This window comes from Homarus americanus, unplaced genomic scaffold, assembly GCF_018991925.1.
Source record: "Homarus americanus isolate GMGI-L3 unplaced genomic scaffold, GMGI_Hamer_2.0 scaffold50564, whole genome shotgun sequence".
Classification (NCBI taxonomy): Eukaryota; Metazoa; Arthropoda; class Malacostraca; order Decapoda; family Nephropidae; genus Homarus; species Homarus americanus.
Window position 1 is genome coordinate 1,251,873 of NW_024715014.1, and position 18,777 is coordinate 1,270,649.

The 18,777-nt window shown below is 38.5% G+C and overlaps 1 protein-coding gene across 2 annotated transcripts in view; it reads left to right on the plus strand.

The window, feature by feature from the left end:
- The window catches only part of LOC121880081 (spondin-1-like), a 168,985-nt gene that overhangs the window by 146,328 nt on the left and 3,880 nt on the right, over positions 1 to 18,777 (plus strand). The window contains exons 6-14 of one of the 2 annotated variants that reach the window (XM_042387133.1): positions 7,029 to 7,235; positions 8,091 to 8,214; positions 8,670 to 8,800; positions 9,857 to 10,025; positions 10,459 to 10,518; positions 13,491 to 13,708; positions 13,814 to 14,011; positions 14,890 to 15,088; positions 17,075 to 17,185. In XM_042387133.1, coding sequence (XP_042243067.1) covers positions 7,029 to 7,235; positions 8,091 to 8,214; positions 8,670 to 8,800; positions 9,857 to 10,025; positions 10,459 to 10,518; positions 13,491 to 13,708; positions 13,814 to 14,011; positions 14,890 to 15,088; positions 17,075 to 17,185 — 1,417 coding nt within the window. The remainder of the gene's footprint in view (positions 1 to 7,028; positions 7,236 to 8,090; positions 8,215 to 8,669; positions 8,801 to 9,856; positions 10,026 to 10,458; positions 10,519 to 13,490; positions 13,709 to 13,813; positions 14,012 to 14,889; positions 15,089 to 17,074; positions 17,186 to 18,777) is intronic. The other variant, XM_042387141.1, reaches the window with a different exon arrangement.

The following is an 18,777-nucleotide window of genomic DNA, read 5'->3' on the forward strand; positions in this document are numbered from 1 at the left end:
GAGCAGAAGGTGTGTGTGTGAGAGAGAGAGAGAGAGAGAGAGAGAGAGAGAGAGAGAGCTGCAACACAACACACAGTCATGCACCAGAGTGTAATATGGACAGAAATGTCACTGAAATGCAGACAGTGTGTGTGTGTGTATGTGTGTGTGTGTGTGTGTGTGTGTGTGTGTGTATGTGTGTGTGTGTGTGTGTGTGTGTGAAGGAAACAATTTGACAGACAGGTAAACGAACACATAAGTGGCAGATTGACAGACAGACAGGTATGCAGAAAGTTAAAATAGATATTATAAATAAAACACACACACACACACACGATATATATGTCAACAAACCAGCCATTATGGGACCAATTTAAAAGATTATTACATTAATTTCCATAAATATTATAACCGTTCATATGCGGTGTTTGTGCTGTAGATCATCCTTGTGTGTGTGTGTTTGTGTGTGTGTGTGTGTGTCTGTCTGTCTGTGTGTGTGTGTGTTTTACTCTATCTCTCTTTGTCTCTCAAGAGTCTTCCACCTTCTCTCAAACTGTCAAATATCTCTCTCTCTCTCTCTCTCTCTCTCTCTCTCTCTCTCTCTCTCTCTCTCTCTCTCTCTCTCTCACCTGGCACAATAGCATTCAGTGGGTGTCCTAAAAATCTGGTGTCCAAAGTGAAACGTTTCAGCCGGATTCCGAAAACATGAACCTCGTCCTCTGAGCCTTGACCAGTAGAGAGAGAGAGAGAGAGAGAGAGAGAGAGAGAGAGGAAACAACACAGCTCAGATACCAACATATTCGTACTCGATGACACACACACACACACACACACACACTATATCTCACTTTACTTCACTATCATTCACAAACACTTTAATAGTTAGAGTTTCAGTTGAAGGTCTCTTTGTTATGTGTGTGTGTGTGTGTGTGTGTGTGTGTGTGTTTGTTATGTTTGTTTGTTTGTAGTCGAGGCACGTGTCCTTGTGGGAATAATGCTCTTAAGTGCACGAATACACAATGCAAGACTGCCTACACACACACACACACACACAGCCTTCTGGCTGCCAAGCTCTTTCAATAAACCGTTAATTATTATTATTATTATTATTATTATTATTACACCCACACACACACACACACACTTATAATACCAGGTTTTCCTCATCCACTTTAAAAATGATCTGTGATTCATAATTAACTTGTAAGCTCCTGTTATGTTTCATCTCATTTTTATACTGAAGGCTTTTGTTAACTGACCCACTCCTCTGTATCAGTGTATTTTGTGTATACTGCATGTGGTGTATACTGTATATCACTTTTGTTCGGTGTATGTTTTTAATTAAACACACACACACACAAACAAACATATACACTTACATAAACACATATAAATATTCATACTCATAGACAAACACACAAGTCACCTTATCAAAACAACAACCTAAGTTATCAAAGGTATAGCTAATATTTATGGACCCGACTTGACTTACTCTGGGCATAATAACATAACAGTACTATCTCTACTTTATCTAAATACTGGAAGAAAAATATTAACTGGCAACTATCACATGAGTTGCCGACTGGCCTAAAAATATTCTGAATTCCAGCTTCGAGTTATTAAGCCGTTAAATCTAGTTCGTTATATAACTTAGAATGCAAATTTACACTACTTTACAGTCTTGAATATTTAAATATAAAAATATAGCCCGCAACTTATCTCTTTAAAGCAGTGGAAAATATGTGAACCGCAAACAGAGCCCCACTGGAGTTGCCAAGTTGCCTTTAGCATATCGGGTATTTTCAGTCCAAATATAAGACCAGTTTCCCTTCAGAGATAGAAGAGATAAGATTGTTGCTTCTGCTTCCATAATCTCACTGTCTTGTTGGCTAGATTTTACACATCGAATCACATCTATGACAACAAACATAATACGACTCACTAATTCCAGGTTACTATAATATACTGCCTGACAAAATGGCATCTAATTCACACCAAGACTCTACTGTTAGCCGAAAAAAATCACAAAATCTTACCTGCATATAAAGAAAAAAAAACACACAAACTGATAAATATAAGAGCCTTATTTACCTCATGTCTATTCATTCAAATGATCTTTGACCTTTAACCTCGGTCAACAGGGTCACCAAAACACCCCCATGTCCTCGCCACTGACCCGATAAACATGCTAATGAGAGCCGTTTGTCAATACACTTCAGCGTTTATGAGTTACGGCTGTCCTAAACATATTGAATAACACGACGGAAAAAACAAACAAAATACATACGGCATTAATCGATGTTGTTTTATACACGTCAGGTAGGTGTTTGGGAAGGGGGGGGGGTGTATAAATGGTGTTGAGGGGAGGGGAGGTTGGGGAGGTTAATTGGGTATGAGCCAATTCACCTCTGGTTATAACTGGGTCATTATTTACAAAGATCAACACACGGGTTTTGGGCTCAAACTACGGGACATGAATTTCTCGTATCAATACCTTGCAACTCAGCGGCTCTCTCTCTCTCTCTCTCTCTCTCTCTCTCTCTCTCTCTCTCTCTCTCTCTCTCTCTCTCTCTCTCTCTCTCTCTCTCTCACACACACCAGCACAACCACAACTATCATCACCACTATTATTATTACTAAACCAAACACCACTACCAATATCGCCACCATTATCACCACCATCATTACTACCACTCACCCCACTCACCATTACCACCATTACAGTCACCACTATTACCATCATGATCACTACCAGCATCACACACCACCACCACCACCACCTAATACCACCACCACCACTAATACCACCACCACCACTACCACCACCACTACCACCACCACTAATACCACCACCACCACTAATACCACCACCACTACCTCCACCACAACTATTTCCGCAATTATAAGGTTATTTTATCCAGGAAATGAAAGGAAGAGAAAGAATTTGTTAATTTAAAAAATGTGATGGATTTTTCGGCATGATTTCGCGTGGCTCTTGGTCGCGAATATTTTTGGCGGTTTATGATCGCAAAAAGAACCTGTTGATTATTTTGGTGTCTAATCGCGAATGCTTGAGAGAGAGTGAGAAAGAGAGAGTGTGTATGCACTCCTACATCCATACTATGCACTGTCAGTTAAATGCACGACTTCCAATCAACAAACTACTTTCTCTCTCTTGTCTGTCTCACCCCCCCCCCCACACCCACTACATGGTCACCCAATAAGCCAACACATATCACAACCTCATTCCACTTTCCTTGTGGTGTAATTTGCATACTGTCATCTGGCATCTTTCCTCTGTGAACCATTTATTCAGGGTATCACGGCGGAGGCATCAAGAGCTCCTGTTTACACTGGTGACGACACAAAGCGACTCTTTGTATAAGCGAACGACAGCCTAGTGACTCGTGTTGCCAGGCGCGCGATAACTGTACCTTAGTTAGACTAGAAGCCGTGTTGCCAGGCGTACGATAACTGTGCGGAAGAGCTTTGGACCTGTGTTTTCAAAGTTAAAATGATCTCTCTCTCTCTCTCTCTCTCTCTCTCTCTCTCTCTCTCTCTCTCTCACCGTGATTGTACAATGATACAACATAATGAGTGTATGAACGCTTTGATGATTATGTTGCCAAATGTATGATAATATCACAATGATGGTACAAGAGGTTGGAGGCCCATGTTGTCTGATGTATGAGTGTTATATATGTTGCCAAGTGTATGATGAGGCTGGGAAGATTAGTAGTGCTGCCTGATGCATGATAATTTTACTTAATTATTACACAGCTCAAAGTTGCCAAATGTATAATAACCTGATAAAAGTAGAATAATAAAGACAGCTTGCTACCAGAGACAAGAGAATAAGAGAAATTGAACAAAAACATAACTAATCATATGGGAGTTTTCGATGACCTAGTTGCCAAACGTGCGATAATAACATATGCATTTAAGAAAGGAGAGAAATTAATTTGCTGAAAGAATGAATTTGAAGAACATAAAGGAGATCGTAATATAATATAGGTAAATGAGAGTATATTGCAGGGTAGAACAATAATGACCTAGAGCGAGTGTACGATAACATAGGAGAGAAACACTTGCCAGACGTATGATAACAACATAAAATAAGAGTGACTGTAGGGTGGACCACAAGTTGCCGGACGTATGATAACAACATAAAATAAGAGTGTGTTACTGTAGGGAGGACCACAAGTTGCCGGACGTATGATAACAACATAAAATAAGAGTGTGTTACTGTAGGATGGACCACAAGTTGCCGGACGTATGATAACAACATAAAATAAGTGTGTTACTGTATGGTGGACCACAAGTTGCCGGACGTATGATAACAACATAAAATAAGAGTGTGTTACTGTAGGGTGGACCACAAGTTGCCGGACGTATGATAACAACATAAAATAAGTGTGTTACTGTAGGGAGGACCACAAGTTGCCGGACGTATGATAACAACATAAAATAAGTGTGTTACTGTAGGGTGGACCACAAGTTGCCGGACGTATGATAACAACATAAAATAAGTGTGTTACTGGGGTGGATCACAAGTTGCCGGACGTATGATAACAACATAAAATAAGAGTGTGTTACTGTAGGGTGGACCACAAGTTGCCGGACGTATGATAACAACATAAAATAAGTGTGTTACTGTAGGGAGGACCACAAGTTGCCGGACGTATGATAACAACATAAAATAACTGTAGGGTGGACCACAAGTTGCCGGACGTATGTGTGTTACTGTAGGGTGGACCACAAGTTGCCGGACGTATGATAACAACATAAAATAAGAGTGTGTTACTGTAGGGTGGACCACAAGTTGCCGGACGTATGATAACAACATAAAATAAGAGTGTGTTACTGTAGGGTGGACCACAAGTTGCCGGACGTATGATAACATCATAAAATAAGAGTGTGTTACTGTAGGGTGGACCACAAGTTGCCGGACGTATGATAACATCATAAAATAAGTGTGTTACTGTAGGGTGGACCACAAGTTGCCGGACGTATGATAACATAAAATAAGAGTGTGTTACTGTAGGATGGACCACAAGTTGCCGGACGTATGATAACTCCCATTGTTTACTCGGTGCCGTTTCGATTAGCCAATAATTACATCATCAAAGACACTAGTTTGTTGACATTATTGACCGTGTGAGTTGCCACTATTGTTAAACTTGCCTCCATCGACGGTATGTATGTATGTATGTATGTATGTATGTATGTATGTATGATTGTATGATTGTATGTATGTACAGTATGTGTGTGTACACCTGTTCTCTAGGCCAACTTATCGGTTAACTATATCGGTCTATCCGGCTCCCACTTCCTAACTGGCTATCTCGTCCTACCCGGCCACCGGTACCATAAACTGCCGGTTCAGTGAGTGCTCCATCGCCTTAATTTGCCGGTGCTTCAAGCTGTTGTGTGTTTAATTTTACGCTCTCTCTCTCTCTCTCTCTCTCTCTCTCTCTCTCTCTGTCTCTCTCTCTCTCTCCACTCACATCCCTCTCTTTTTCTTCCCTTTCACCTCCCCCTTCCCCCTCTGACCTCTCTTCCTTCCCTCACCCCCTCTCTTCCTTCTTATTCCCCTCTCTCTTCACTCTCAGAACACTCACACTCCTCTCCCTTCCCACTCACACCTCTCTCTTTTCCCTCTCAAACCCCTCTCTTCCTTTCCTTTCACACCCCACTCACAACCTCTCCCTTCCCTCTCATTTCTCTCTCGCTCTTCCCTCATTTCTCTGTTCCTTTCCTAAACATCCCACTCACACTCTCTCCATACCCTCTCACATCCCTCTCTTTCGTCCCTCTCCCTTCGTTATCGTGGATTTCTCTTCCCCTTCACTCTCTCATCACTCCCCTTGCCCACCATTTATCACACTTGACTGTCCCTCTGCCATTCATAACTGATCTTTGTATTTCTAACCAATTATTCCATTTTATTTCAGTTATCCCTTTTATTTATGCTATTTCTCCGTTTTCTTGTATTCTTGATATTTACAATTGTTCCGTTTTCTGTTAATTGTTTTTCGTATCTACAAAGTCAAAGCATTTTTTAGTTTTTCTTTGTTTATTGTGTTTTTCCGTTTTATTTACTTATTTTTTTGTATTTGTCTAACTAACAGTTTATTTTTTCTCTGTTATTCCTTCATTTATTAATATTTCTTTTCTAATTAATTATTAACACTTTTCCTTACCTCTAGATTTATGACTAATTGCTTATCCCATTTTTCTTTCTCATTCTTTCTCTCTCTCTTCCCATTTTTTCTTGGCTTCTGTAATTATTCTCCAAATCGTTTATTATTTTACCTTGTCAAGCTATTATCCTCTTTTTTTCTATTCATTAATTATCTTCCTTTTTTTTAGTGGTTAATTATCTTGTTTTCATCTTCCTTTTCTCATATAAGTTTTTTCCTTTATTATCAGACAAACAAAAGATGAAAATTTTAAACATAATTAAACCTAAGAAAATCGTAAATTAAAACACAAAATAAATAAAATCCCCCAAAAGAAGAGAAATAAACCAGAAACAAATACGTAGTTAAATTGGGTTTTATTTTTTTGTTAGTTAAAATAAAAGTCGACGGGATTTTGTTTTTTTATAGAATAGGGTAAATAAAATACTTTGTCTGTATACTGTAATTAAATACGAGATAATACGAGAGGGATAGTCATTTGCATATTATCAATTTGTTTCTTGTTCTTATTTCCTTCATGTGTGTGTGTGTGTGTGTGTGTGTGTGTGTGTGTGTGTGTGTGTGTGTGTGTGTGTGTGTTATTTACAATGAGTAAGTAGATGTTTTTTTCTTATTGTATTATTTTCTCTTTATCTTTTTATTCTAAATCTCTCTTTCTCTGTTTCTTACTTTCTCTCTCTTACTCTCTCCACCATTATTTCTCTCATTCTCCTTCTCTCTACACTTTCCCTTTCTTTCCTTCTTTCCCACTAACTCTCACTAACTCTCTCTTTCTCCCCTCCTTTCCTTTCTCTCCCACCACCACCACACCCCCCTTAACCCCCCTCTTCTTTACCCCTTCCACAGGTGACATTTGAAGGTCTCTGGTCTCGACACACTCACCCGAAGGACTTCCCGACCAACGAGTGGCTGACGCACTTCTCAGACATCATCGGCGCCTCACACTCTGCCGACTACCATGTGTGGAAATATGGTGACTACGCGTCCGATGGTCTCCACCAGGTGGCTGAGTGGGGGTCGACCAGGATGTTGGAGAGTGAACTGAAAAGCCAGGTAAGGTCAATTAGATAGGTGACGTGATTAATTATGATTTGGTGATTAATTATGATGGGTGATTAATTATAATTGGTGATTAATTATAATTAGTGATTAATTATAATTAGTGATTAATTATAATTGTTTTTAATTATGATTAGTTATTAATTATGAATAGTTCTTAATTAGAAATGGAATGCAATTTCTTATGGAGGTAAGCAGATTAATTAGATTGGTGAAAATTTGACTGGTTATAAATTAGATAGGTGCTATAATTAATTACAATTGTAATTAATTAGACGGGCGAAGTGATTAATTAGATAGTTGATAAAGTACATAAATTGGAAAGGCGATTAATTAGACAGGTGAGTAATGTGGGAGGGTATGCAGGAGATCCAGGTGAGTTCAAGGGTTAATTAGACAGGTGTACATATTAATTTGACAGATGGTTAAGTAATTAGATAAATATGTATGTTGTATTGAATTAAAGAACCTGGTGAGATTGATTAAATAGATGGAAAAATTAATTAGACTTTTAATGAGATAACTAATTAGGCAGGTAATAAGGGAACTAATTAGACAGGTAATAAAAATAATTAGGGTGTTAGAAGGAGAATGGAAGATGCAGGTAAATTAATTATACCTTTAGATGACACTTTACCTAAAGTTGATTTCACGTTGAACTTTGACATTCTCTAATACTTTGAAATGACACTGTATGTTGACCTGTTGACCTTCTGTTGTCCTCCTGTTTTCCACCTGGTGACCCTATCGTTGACCCTCTCGCTATCCTCTTGTTGACCTCTCATTTACCATCTCGTTGACCTCTCGTTGACTTCATTGTTGACCTCATTGTTGACCTCTCCCCTACAGAGTGATCACATACGCACCATCATCAAGGCTCGGGGTCTGTGGTACCCCAACGTCAACGGCAAGACCTTTGCTGTGTTCCGCGTGGACAACAGACACCACCTGATGTCCCTGGTGTCCATGTTAGGTGAGAGAGAGAGAGAAAGAGAGAGAGAGATGTTAATCAAATCAAAATCAGCATTTCTCATTATTTTGTTCACTAAATATATTTCACCTGTTTTTCACTGAATATTTTCACATAATATATTTGATGACATATTTTTCATATCATATTTTTCAAAGGAGCCTTTTTTTTAACCTAATAATTTCTAATGGTATACTGTATATCTCACCCAATATATATATTTTTAGCAAATATAGTTCCCCCAATATGTATTTTTCACCTATTGTTTTCACCAATATTTTTCATATTTTAACCATATACTGTATATATAATATTTTTCGCACAATATATTTTACCCCAATATTTTATCTTGTTGTCACCTGATATATTCTTACCCGATATATTTCACCGTATTTTCTTAGTGTCACCCCGATATACAATACATGTCACTCTATATATTCTCACCCGATATATTTCAGGACCATCGCCTGACTGGATCGTGGGCGTGTCTGACTTGGAGTTATGCCTCAAAAACTGCTCATGGGTTGACCAGAAGACTCTCAACCTGTACCCCTGGGACGCTGGTACTGACTCAGGCGTCACTTATGAGGTGTGTGAGGCTTAGGTGGTCATGATAGGCCTTTTTTTTACCTTGTCTTGTTAGGCGTATATCTGTCCTGATGGGCCCTATATACTGTTGGGCCCCTACTTGTCTTGTTGGGCCTTATGTACTGATGGGCCCCATTTGTCCCAATAAGTTCCAACGTAACTTAACCTTTTAAAACCGACTTTAAAAAATATATTCCAAATTGTAATGTCTCATCATAATATGTCCCACTATGTCTCACGCACAATATCTCTCACACTCAATATGTCTCACTTACAATATTTCTCACCACAATATGACTCACAATGTCTAATACACACACACAATATCTCACGTAAAGTATGTCTCACCGCGGACCTTAAGGGACATATTAAACTGTAAATGTCTCATCATCTTTCCCCCCAATGAGACATTTATTTCATGAGTGACGAGAGTGGATGAGAGAGAAGGAGAGGGAAAGATGAGAGGGAAGATAAGGTGGGGTGGATGATGGGTGAGAGGGAGGGATGATGGATGAGAGAGATGGAGGGAAGGAGGGAGGGAGGAAGGGAGGGAAGTTGGGTGCTTGAGAAAGAAAGGAGGGGTGATGGGAAAGAAGGATGGAATGGGGAAAACTTAGAGAGAGCAGGACGGAAGTATGGAGGGAATGGAGGGAAGAAAGATTAGAAAGAAGCAAGGGAGGAGGAAGGAAGGAAGGGAGGGAGAGACATAAATGAAGGTAGGTCGGAGGGAATGGGAGAAAGGAATATAAAAGGATGAAAAGGAAATGGGAAGGAGATATGGAAGGAGTTAGAGAGAAATAATTAGAGAGAGGGACAGATGGAGGGAGAGAGAGAGAAGGTAGGAGAGAAAGAGGATAGCAGGGAAAGTTAGACAACGTTACCCCTTACACACACACACACATCAAATTAACCCCTTCCATTCCTTCCCTATACACTCCATCTAACAAACCAACCATCTATCTATCAAACTATTCCATCTATTTTAACCACACCATCTACCTAACCACCCCATCTCTATCGCTATCTATTCATCTATCTTCCATCCCTCTATTTACAGTCTGCCAATGCTCCTTCTATCCCGAGAGAGAAAATTCGTCGCATTACCAATAGTTACCCAAATGACCCTAAGTCACCCTTCTATGACCCGACCGGAATGCCTATGACGCCCTTGGCCAAGCTCACCATCACCAGGCAGAGGGTGTATGAGAAGGCCTGCTCTGAAACACGTGAGTATCAGGATGTCCTATGAATTTTTTCGGGAGTCTTAGGTGGTATTTTGGAAGTTCTAGAGGAGAGTGGGAAGTCCTATGTGATTTGGGGATTCATAAAGAAGTCCTTGTGTGTAATTTAGAAGTCCTGTAGGAGTGATGGGGAGTCCTGGCAGTTTGGTGAATTCCTAGTAGGGTAATAGGGACGGCTTGTGTAGCTGGTGGTGTGTTTTAATGGGATTATTGTTTGGTGTTTGTGTGTGTTTTGTGTTTGTATACGTGCAGGTGTGTTTTAATATGATGTTTGTTTGTGTATAGTTAGAGGAATACATCACAGGATGGTTGGCGGTGTTTATATAAGATGTGTACATAAGGGTGTGTACATGAAGGTGTGTGTGTACGTGAGGTGTGTGTGTACATAAGGTGTGTACTAATTACCATACACCGGCAGGTCCTGTTGGATTGGACGACCCAGACCTGATCTATTCAGACGACATTGATTCTAACAGACGTAAGTATCCATCCATCTGTCTGTCTGTCTTTAAGTATCTTTTAAATTCAAATTACTTTTTTCTCCTGCTTGTTGGCTGACCAGTAACTCACTCACTCACCACTTAAACGTGTGTTGGTTCGAGTCTTGCAGAAGAATGTAAGTGGCGTGAGATTTAGTTCCACTTTTTTACTTTTTATTTCCAAAGTTGTGTATGAGTCGTGAGTTACGCCCTTCTAGTCCGCGTGTGTTTATTGCCGGCCTGAGGTGCCAACTACTGTATTAATTATTTATTTTAACATCACTGCTCGAGGTATTGTTTTTATTTATTATTATTTTAGCTTCAGTTATGGAGAAAAAAAAAGTTAAAGCTCATAGGTTAAAGGTCCCTGTCGGAAAGGTTAATTTATCTCCAGTTATAAGGGAAAATGTTAATGTATGTATCTTTGTGAGTTAATGGAGCCAGTTTATGTGTAGCCAGTTAGAAGCATTTGTTATCCTCTAGTTAAAGGAATCAGTTAGGAAAAGCTCTATTATATCTTGAGTTAATAAGGAATATTTGCCTTGTGAACCTTTGAGAATTTAACTTTGTATCATAAGTTAAAGGTACCAATAAGAAGCGTTAATATACCGTCAGTTATAGGGGAAATAATTAACTTGTGTATCTGAAAATCTATCAACGTCGCTTAGTCTAAAGTTCTCTAAACCAACCAGTTAAGGGAATTCTTACTTTATTTAGTTAAAGAAACAAGTAAATAATATTAACTCATGGTGTATAAATGTCCACACAGGTTAATAGATACATTACGGACCAACAGTAAGATTAAATATACCCAACTAGTTTAGAGCGGAGCATAATACATGAATTCTAAGTTGGTAAATATGCTCCGCTACCATAACAAAAAACGGAGCCGAGTAAACACCAGTATTTCGGGGGTGACTGAATTATCTTTGGACTAATCTGATATTTTGAATGTTTTTTATTGTTGTTTTTTCTTTAGTTTTCTTTACTCAATATTGAAATTATTAATCTCTTGTGGATTAATTGTTAAACGTCGAGTTATTTTTTTCTTACGTTGTTTATGCTGCAGAATATTGCTTGAAGGAAAGTGAAATGTTGAGAGATTTGTGAGAATATAAATTTAAACTCTGTGTTCGCCTTGTTGACGGAGTTTAGCTGGAACTAGTGTGGGAGTTAGACACACTGAAGGTCATACTAGAATATCTTCAGAGCTAAATTAGTGTGATCAGTGTGTTGATATTCATACCACGACCTGTACCTATTGAGTTATAAAGAAGACTAAGTATGAGCTATATAATAGTAATAGTACACTATATTAGCATTTGTCCTTAATGAATTAGAAACAGGAATTTAATATGATCAGTATTTTGAGCCACACTACGACAAAAAGTGAATTAGGGTGTAAAGTAAATTACTAACTTATATACACTTACAAACAATTATATCGGTGTTACTGTATACACTTTACTGTACATGGGGGAATAGACAGTGTTACCAAATCCACTTTCCAATATTTCTTAACACTTAATGGGCGTTAAGTATATTTTTATGTTTTAAGTGTGAAAGTTGGTACTGGTAATAAGGTAGAGTGAATTTTATCCATAAGTATTTTAAAATGATTAACAAAAGTTTGGGGCGAATAAACTCGATGAATATTTTTTTTGGGGGGGGGGGGTGATATAAATGTGTATTTTTAGTGTTCATTTGTTTTTATTACTGACAAACATTTAAGTGTTGTTAGTTTTGTAATAAAATGTGAAGTTGTTTGAATGTGTGGTCGAGGCTTTAGTTAATGTAAATATTTAGCCTCTGTCGGTATCTCTTTCGGTTTTCACTGTCTGCCTGTCTGTCTGTCTGTCTCTATTTCACTCTGTCTGCCTCTTATTTGACCTGTTTGTCTATCTCTTTGTCTGCCTCTCTCTTTCATTCTGTCTGCTTTTCTCTTTCACTCTGTCGGTCAATCTGTTTGCCTCTGTCTATCTGGAAGCTTGTAATATAAAATTCTATATAATTTACAGGAATTATATATCCCACAAATAAAAATAAAGATGAACAAGCTTTTAATATATACAACACCCAGACGACAGAAAATACTAAGACAAAGACCCCGTCATCAGACTCTTGAACGAGGCTTTGGCTTAATACTCACGAACTATAATATTCATTGTTCGTATGTTTGTGTAAGGCTTAGAGACTAATTCCCCAAGTGTACACAGAACAAGAGAAGGTTGAGCTGGGTTTAATCTGGAACACGAGAACACATTATTGTCGACATAAACAGAGATTTAGGAAGCCGAAGCTGGCGTCATTTCAGTAGAATCGTAGGAGGTGGTGCAATGAGAATTGTGAATGGGTATTTGATCATTTGTTGACGCTTTCTTGTTGGTAAACATTGTAGTAAATTGGATTTTCATTCATTATTGATGTAGTGATATGTGACGTTGTTTACTAAGCTGACAGGAAAAAAAAATCAGCTTTATTTATCCCTTTGATGTTTTATCTGTAAACATAACTTTAATTGAGAGTTTATTCAGAGTTAATGAAGAGAAAATATTGATAGAAAATATGACAGATTCACTTACGCTGATATGAGAGAGAGAGAGAGAGAGAGAGAGAGAGAGAGCCTTAGTTAATCTTACAAAAATCCATCCATCCATCTCTCTCTCTCTCTCTCCTTTTTTATCTTTGTCTGCCTTTCTGTCTATCGCTACTATCCGTCTATTTCCCCTCTCCCATGACCCCTCCCATCCACCAACTCATCACCCTCCCACTCCCCCATCACCCCTCCCCCCACACACCCTCCCACCATCACCCCACAATCACTCTCCCACTCTCCCATCACCCCTGCCTCCAACACCCTCCCACCATCACCCCACAATCACCATACCGCCCTCTCATCACCCCTTCCCACCATCACCCCTCTCCCATTCTCTCATCACCCCTACTAACCCACTCCAATCACCCCCCACAGCTGATTGTCAAGTTGGTGGCTGGTCAGAGTTCACCCCCTGTTCCGTCTCGTGTGGAAAGGGACTACGCATGCGCACTAGGAGCTACCTGATGCCCCTCAAGGCGGATATGGGAGGTTGCAAGAGGCAGTTGGAGGAGAAGGAGATGTGTGCTGCTGCTCAAATCTACTGTGAGGGAGGTGGTGCCTTTGCCTTCTCCGATGACAGACTACAGCTACAGGTGAGAGATAGATAGATAGTTACATAGATAGATTGCTAGAATATATAGACAGATCGATATTTAAACACAACAAATAACGCTCTTTTTTCCCCTCAACACTCACAGGTTCCCAACTTCGACCGTATCTGCGCCACTTCAGATTGGTCTCAGTGGACACCTTGCTCAGAGACGTGTGGGAAGGGACACCGGATGAGGAACAGGCGCTTCCTGCACCGTATGGGACGGAAGAAGTGTGATAAAGCGCTGGTTGATAAGGAGATGTGTGTTGCTGATATAATGGAGTGTGTTGGTCAGCCAGAGAATGTAAGTATTGTTGTGTTGTGTTGTGTTGTGTTGTGTTGTGTTGTGTTGTGTGTGGTGTGGTGTGGTGTGGTGTGGTGTGGTGTGGTGTGGTGTGGTGTGGTGTGTTGTGTTGTGTTGTGTTGTGTTGTGTTGTGTTGTGTTGTTCCTTAGCCTCCTTACCTCCCTCTCCCCTCTAGTCTCCCCCCACCTCCTAGCCTCTCACTATCTCACGAGTATACAGAGAATGAAATAAATAAAGAAAAAAGATTTAGAGAATAGAGAAAGTAAAGAAATAAGAAATAATAAGAAAAAAATAAATAAAAACGTGTTGTTGTGTGTGTGTGTGTGTGTGTGTGTGTGTGTGTGTTTGTGTGTGTGTGTCTGTCTGTCTGTATCTCTTGTCTATCTCTCTATTCCTCTCTCATCAAACCCTTTTCTTGCTATATTTCTTCGTCTCATCGCTCTATTAACTCTCTTCTTTACTCCCTCTCTTCATGTCCTCCCTTTTCACCCTCTTTCCCCTCTCCCCCTCTTCGTCTCAACCCCCCGTTTCTCTCCTCTCCTTTATTACCCCTTTCATCAAATATCTTTTCTCCCTCTATTTCCCCTCTCATCATCTCTCTCCTTTTACTTCATTAACCTAATCCTTCTCTGCATCTTTATTCCCCCTCTCTCCCCTTTTTACCTTCATCCCACACCTTTATTTAACCCTCTCCTTTAGCTACCCTTTTCATTTCATCTCCTTTCATTAACCTTTTTCCTCCACTTCTCTATTTCATTTCCTTCCTCATCAATCTCTTTCCCTTCTTCACCCATTTCACTCTCCTCATTTCAACTATTTCTTCTCAACTAACCCTTTCAAGTCAACCCCTTATATCTCCCCCTTTTTACCCCTGCAGATACCCCCTGAATGCGCCGTCACACAATGGACCGACTTCTCCCCCTGCTCTGCTTCCTGTGGCCAAGGGTTTACCATGAGGGCTCGCTCGTTTCTCATCCCCTCCACCAACAAAGACATGTGCTCAGTGTCTACCATCGAGAAGAAGCTGTGTATGGCTGAAAGACCAAACTGTACTATTTCTCCTGAGGATGCTAAAGGTTAGTGAGAGGATAGGGAGAGGATAGGAAGGATAAAGAGAGGATAAGAAGGATAGAGAAGGGAGGAAGGGATAGGATAGAGAGAGGATAGAGACAGGAAGGACGAGGATAGAGAGAAAGGATAGAGGATAGGGAGAGAAAAAAAGAGATAATAGGGAAAGGATAGAGGAGGATAGAGAGAGGAATAGTATTCAACAATGTCAGAATGAGAGGATATATATTAAAGTGCTGTTACAGAATACATGATACGAGTTACAGTGTAGGGAGAAAGTGGATAGAGAATACAGTTAAGAATAGACGATAAGGTACAGAATTACAGTGTTGGGATAGGAATGTAAAGGATAGGAGAAAATTCAGATGCTGTTGTTGGAGGTAGAGTGTGTTAGGAGGGATTGTGGGTAGAGGATACAGGAATAGGGATTTTTAAGGATAGTTAGGGTAGGGATAGTTAGGGGATAGTGGGTAGGTCGAGGTGTGTGTGATGGAAAGGTGTTTTAGTTAATGTTTTGATTAAATTAGCAGTTAAGTTCCTGTTGTTGATTATTATTATTATTATTATTATTATTATTATTATTATTATTATTATTATTATTATTATTACTTATTATTATTTATTATTATTATTATTATTATTGTAAATATATTATTATTGTTAATATTATTATTATTATTATTATTATTATTATTATTATTATTATTATTATTATTATTATTATTATTTATTATTTATTATTATTTATTATTATTATTATTATTGTAAATATATTATTATTGTTAATATTATTTTTACATATTATTATTATTATTATTATTATTGTGATCATTATCTTTACTGTTTTCCTTAATAATATTCTATTTTTTGTTCTATATCCACGAAAGTGAAAAACAAAATAGAATTCTCCAAATATATCTTAGCATTTATAACTGATTAAATTATCTGTAAAAACATCACAATACGTCGGGGTTAATGGAGAGAATTTATTAACATTAATTCCCATCACATTCTTCTTGTATTTATTTCTATCTAATTCTGAAATCTTTGTAAATATCATTGAAGTCTTTAGTATAAGTTAGATATAAGTAAAATATATCGACGTTTATAAGTGGAAATATAAGTCAGGGGTTGTACCATTGTAGTTGTTGTAGTAATAAGTAAGGAGACCAACTAGTACTTAACTTTAATTGTACTTTTAACTTTTAGTAGTAACTTATAGACACTTATAAAGAGAAGATGTAGAGTAATTAATTTAATAGTAGTGTACTTAATTTTGTTCAAATACTTTTTAGCTTTCGAATACTTTCTCTAATTGTCTAATATTTTCTCTAATTTTCTTACAATTTCTCAAACTTTTAAAAACATTCTCTAACTTTCTAACACATTTTATACATTTCTAACACTTTCTTAACTTTCTAACACCTTCTCTAACTTTCTAACACTTTCTCTAACTTTCTAACACTTTTTCTAACTTTCTAACACTAACATTCTTACACATTTTATAAATTTCTAACACTTTACGTAACTTTCTAACAGTTTATCTAACTGTCTAACACTCATTAACACCATCTAATACTTGTATCACCCTCTCTACATAAAACTTAATCTAACTTCTAATACCACCTAGCACCATCTAGCACAATCTAACACCATTTAACACCATCTAACACCATCCAACACCATTTAACACCATTTAACACTATTTAGCACCTTCTAGTACCAATAAAATCATCTAACACCATCTAACACCTTTAAGCACCAATCGAGATCATCTAACACCATCTAACACCTTCTTTCACCAATGAACACCATCTAACACCATTCAGCATCATCTAACACCATCTAAAACCAATTTAACACCATCTAATACATTCTAACCCCAATCAACACCATCTAACACCACTCAGCACCATCTAACACCATTCAGCATCATCTAACACCATTCAGCACCATCTAACACCATCTCTCTAACACCTCTCTCATCCTCTCAGTGGATTGCACGGCCTTTCGTCAACTCAACATAAGCATACATGATAAGATGCAGTTCGAGTTTTGGTGTCATCTTGGCCAGAGGAGAGGCAAACAAAACACACACCCAAAAGGGAAGTAGTCTATGAAGAACGTTCGTGTGGGTAGGGGGGATCCTCTTGCCTCGCCCACTCTGACCTTTTTTACACCCAATCTGACCTTTTTTACACCCAATCTGACCTTTATTTACGCCCGCCCCGACCTTGTTGTGCCCACTCTGACCTTTCTTTACGCCCGCCTCGACCTTGTTGTTCCCAGAATGACCTTTGTATGTCCGCCCCGACCTTCTTATGCCCACTTCGACATACAATTTGATATTCCTCCGTCCCATTTTGACCTTGTTACTCCTACTTCTAAATGGCTCCTCCCATTCTGATGTAGCTCCTCCCCACTTCGAAATGGCCCTGCCTACTCTGACTTGGTTTCTCCCACCCTGGCATGGTTCCTCCCACTCTGAAATGGTTCCTCCCACTCCGACATGGCTCCTCCCATTCCGACATGGCTCCTCCCACTCCGACATGGCTCCTCCCACTCCGGCATGGCTTCTCCCACTCCTACATGGCTCCTCCCACTCCGACATTGCTCCACCCCACTATAAAACTGCTCCACCTACTCCGGCATAGCCCCTCCCTTTTTGAAAATGCCCCTCCTACTTTGAAATTGTTCAGCCCACTCTAACAATGTCCCTCCCATTCCGATGTAAACGACGATATCGTATCAATTGAGGAATCTGATTGGTGGAGCACAGAGGTGTGTCGAATGTCAAGCGATATGATTGGTCTCTGACTCAGTGGGCGAGGACCTGAGGATCCTTCGATTAGGAATACAGAGTAATAGTTAAAGCATTAGAGTAAAAAGAGTGATAGTAAAAGAAAAAAGAAAAAAAACTCTTCTTTGCATTATACACCGACAGATTTTCATAACAGATACATTGAGTTATAAATTATGGCACCAAATCAAGATCCATCAACGTGCCAGTATTCGTGGCATTAGAGTCGACTTTCATCACTACCACAATATAGTTTCAATAAATGCCACACAATTTTTTTATTTCAATTTCTATTAATATTTCCCCCCTGTTGACTCACTTGTTGTCAGGAATTGCCACAAGAGAGATTCATTTATTTAACGATTATGAATTTTGTCTACTGTAGTTATTGATTTTAAGTTTCGTGTTATTGTTTCGAATATTGTCAATTGTGTCAGTCATCTGCCTTAGTCTTGACAATCTGAAAAGTTGTCTAAGTATAATGCAAAATGGGGTAATGATAACAAACGCAGATATAATTAGTGTAGAGTGATAATTAATGCATACATAGTTATTAAAAGTGTAGTAATTAACGCATACATAATTGCATAGTTATTAAAAAAGTAAAAACTAATGTAGGATAATGGTAGAAAAGAGTGAAATAGGAATAAACGAATTACAATAAAGAAGAGGTAAAAGGCAGAGGAATAATGATTAAATAAATTTTGAGAAATATAAAGAAACCACAATAGCTTATAATGACTAAAGCTATAAATTATAGTTTCCTTTTGTTTATGGTGCAAATAATAGCCTTGGATAACGTCTGGATTTAGATAAATTAATGTAGAATTAGTTTATGTGAAACAATAGCATTTTTCTCCTTTAAAACAAAAGCATTTTCTCCGTATAAACAAAAGC